This window comes from Rhinopithecus roxellana, chromosome 22 (genome assembly GCF_007565055.1).
Source record: "Rhinopithecus roxellana isolate Shanxi Qingling chromosome 22, ASM756505v1, whole genome shotgun sequence".
NCBI lineage: Eukaryota > Metazoa > Chordata > Mammalia > Primates > Cercopithecidae > Rhinopithecus > Rhinopithecus roxellana.
Genome location: NC_044570.1, coordinates 6,347,087 through 6,350,558, shown reverse-complemented (window position 1 = coordinate 6,350,558; position 3,472 = coordinate 6,347,087). Strand labels below are relative to the sequence as shown.

Sequence of the window (3,472 nt, the reverse complement as noted above, 5' to 3'; positions counted from 1 at the left end):
CTCCTTCTCCCCTCTCCTTCTCCTCCTCCTCCTTCTGTTCCTCCTCTTCCCTTCTCCTCTTCCTTCTTCTCCCACTCCTTCTCTCCACCTCTCTCCTTTCCCTGCTCAGCCACACACACATACACCATAGCTTCTGGCTGTCTTCCCTTTCCTTCCAGTTCCCGTAACCATCCACTGATTCAAGAGAGAGGCTCAACAAGAACAATTTGTTTGAGAGACTTGGCCAGATGCTGAATTCTTAGTGGCTGATTCCCCTGGGATTTAGGTCCTTTCCCCTACCGTCTGCATCTGTCTTTCCCTGAGAGAACATCATCCCTGCTCAGTGACCAAGGTCTACCCGGCACAGAGCCCGCAGATAATGTCTGCTAAACGTCTCCTTGAAGAGTGTGATGTTGGAGGTGAATTCAGCATCTGGGAGGGTGAGGTGCGGGACTCATTAAAATGGAGCCACATGGTGGGGGACCGTGAACCAGGACTGAAATAGCTCCTTGCTCGGCTAACTTTTTTTATCCTTTCCCTGGTGTGTTCCGGCTAGCAGCCCTCACCATATGCCAGCCAGCAGGTCAGTTACACTGATGTCCAAAAACCTGGCTTTTGAGCAATGTACATGCTATGTGTGCATATCTATACACGTAGGTTACAAAGGCAACCAGCCACAGGTGGTCCCCATTGCTGGTTCTCCGGGTGACCCAGGTACATGTCCCTGAGTTTCATCCCTTCCTTTTGAGAATGTAGTAAGGATGTGACATTCACCAAACTGAACACAGCGACTGGGCTTTTGATTTACAAGGGCCGCTCCACGCAGATGGACCGCCAAAACGACCAAAAACATGTGATTAAAAATGGTAAACCGTTCTAGGAGTGGCATAGCACTATATCTACATAACATTACATACAAATATTACCATTTTATATTCATAATATAAAATGCACGTCAAAAACATCGTATTCCTGTGTTATTAGTATATATAAATATTACAAATATATATAAAATATATGTTTATCAATATATCGTTTATCTTAACTATAACATATGATATTGTGTTACATATGATGATTATTACTTATATTACATATGTATTGTTACTGATGTTATGAGTAGTACATCTTTATAGGACCTACTATTCTATTTTATATTACATATTATAATATTAAATATATATTTTGTATTATATATATATTAAATTCTATATATCTTAAATATATATTATATATATTTATATTAAATATCATACATATGTAATTACTTATCTTTATTATATTACCTATAATTAATAATGCTTATATCATATATATTTTTATAAACATATATTTATATTACACCGACACATAAGAAATTATATATATTATTTCTTACAGGCTTATACTATTAGAACAATTACAAATCTTTTTTAGCGATGTTAACTTTTTTTTTTTTTTGCGGATGGGTCTGCTCTGTGCACCAGGCTGGAATGCAGTGGCACGATCTGAGCTCACTGCAAGCTCTGACTATCCGGGCATCACGCCATTCTCCTGCCTCAGCCTCCGCCAGTAGCGGGACCAAGGCGCGCCACCATAGCCTCGGCTATTTTTTTTATTTTTTTAGTAGAGAGCGGGTTACTGCTGTTAGCAGGTGGTATCTTCGGATCTCCTGACCTCAGTCATCGCCTGCCTCTGGCCTCCAAGTGCTGGATGACAGTGAGCTACCGTTGTGTGTGAGCCACCGCACTCCGGCCGAGATTGTTTAACTTTTTAAAATGATTACATTATAGACATTTTGTATTTTATGTTAAAATTTAATTAATTAATTTTGAGACAAGGTCTTGCTCTGTCACCCAGGCTGGAGTGCAGTGGCGTGATCATAGCCCACTGCAGCCTTCAACTCCTGAGCTCAAGCAATTCTCCTGCCTTGGCGTCCCAGGTAGCTGGGAATACAGGTGCGCACCACCACACCCAGCTAATTTAAAAATATACATGTTTTCGCAGCAATGAGGTCTCCCGTATCTTGCTCAGCCTGGTCTCGAGCTCCTGGGGCCCCTCAAGTAATCCTCCTGCCTCAGCCTCCCAAAGTCCTGGGATGACAGACGTGAGCCACTGCACCTGACCTATTTTAACTTTAGAGAAAGCGGTTACGTTTGCCGTGTGTGACACAGGTTTCTCTTGTGTGATGCGAGGTTGCGGGCCTTCTATCATCCCATTCACCAGGTAGTTGAGGCCATAGCACGCAATAAGTAGTGTTTGAACCCTCCCCACTCTCCATCCACACTCCTTTTTGACCTCCCACTGTCTCTGTTTTGTATCCTCTTTTTATTCTCTCTTCTTTATTGAGATGGCGTCTCGCTTTGTCCCCAGGCTGAGTGCAGTTGGCGTGATCTTGGCTTCATTGCCAGCCTCTCCTCTCCTGGGTTCCGCTATTCTCCTGCTCAGCCTCCCATGTACGCTGAGATATAGGTACGCCCACCACACCCAGCTACTTTTTGTAATTTAGTAGAGACTGGATTTCACTATCTTGGCCGGCTGGTCTTAAAACTCCTGGCCAGGGATCCACCGTTTGGGCCTCCCAAAGTGCTGGGATAATAAAGGTGTGGCACTGCGCTTGGCCAGAAAATTCTTTCTTTCTTTCTTTTTGAGACGGAGTTTGCTTTGTTATCCGGCTGGAGTGCAATGGTGCATCTTGGCTGACTGCAGCCTATGCTCTGGGTTCATAGCGATTTCCTTCCTCGTGACTCCCCAGTTAGCTGGATACGGCACGTGCCCCTATGCCACCCTAATTTTTGTAATCTCGTAGAGACGGGGTTCACCATGTTGGCCAGGTCTGCGTTCTCAAACTCCTGACCTCAGGTGATCCACCCGCTTCAGCCTCCCTAAGTGCTGGGATTGCAGGCGTGAGCCACCACGTCCCACCTTTGCGTTTGTAACTCTGTCTTGCTTTCTGCATTCCAGAACCCCCAAGTAACACAGACCCTCTTCATAGGCTTCTTTTGCTACTTATGCATCTTATTCAGTGACAAGTCCTTTCAAATCTATTTCCTAATTTTTATTGGGTCAGATGCAATCTTCATATGACTTGTAACTATGCTTCCTAAATGTTGGCCACAAGTCCTTTAGGAAATTATAAGCCGTAAAATTGCTTTATCTGAATTTGCAGTTAGCTTTTGATTTTTTTTGACATGAAGAAAAAAAGAATTGTGGCGGGCGCCCGTGTGGTCACCCCTGTATCCAACACTTGGGAGGCCAGGCGGAGGATCACAGGTGCAGGAGTTCGCAAGACCCGCTGAGCCCAAATGGGCAACCCTCGTTCTACTAAAAATACAAAATCAGACACCATTTAGCGGCGTGGGGTGGAGATAGCGATGCCTGAGTTGAGGAGAAACGGTTAAACCGGCGGGGAGGTTTGCAGTGAGCTCGAGGATCCGACCATCTGCACTCAGCCTGGAAACAAGAGCAGACTCCGACTCAAAAACAAAAAGAAAGACAAAACCAAGCATGTCAT

At 44.4% G+C, this 3,472-nt stretch overlaps 1 protein-coding gene across 1 annotated transcript in view; it reads left to right on the top strand.

The window, feature by feature from the left end:
• The first annotated feature begins 358 nt into the window (after positions 1–358).
• LOC115895674 (acetylserotonin O-methyltransferase-like) overlaps positions 359–3,472 on the top strand; it is a 4,644-nt gene continuing 1,530 nt past the window's right edge. Inside the window, exons 1-2 of the mRNA XM_030926327.1 lie at positions 359–419; positions 729–845. Of these exons, the coding sequence (XP_030782187.1) occupies positions 359–419; positions 729–845 (178 nt within the window). The remainder of the gene's footprint in view (positions 420–728; positions 846–3,472) is intronic.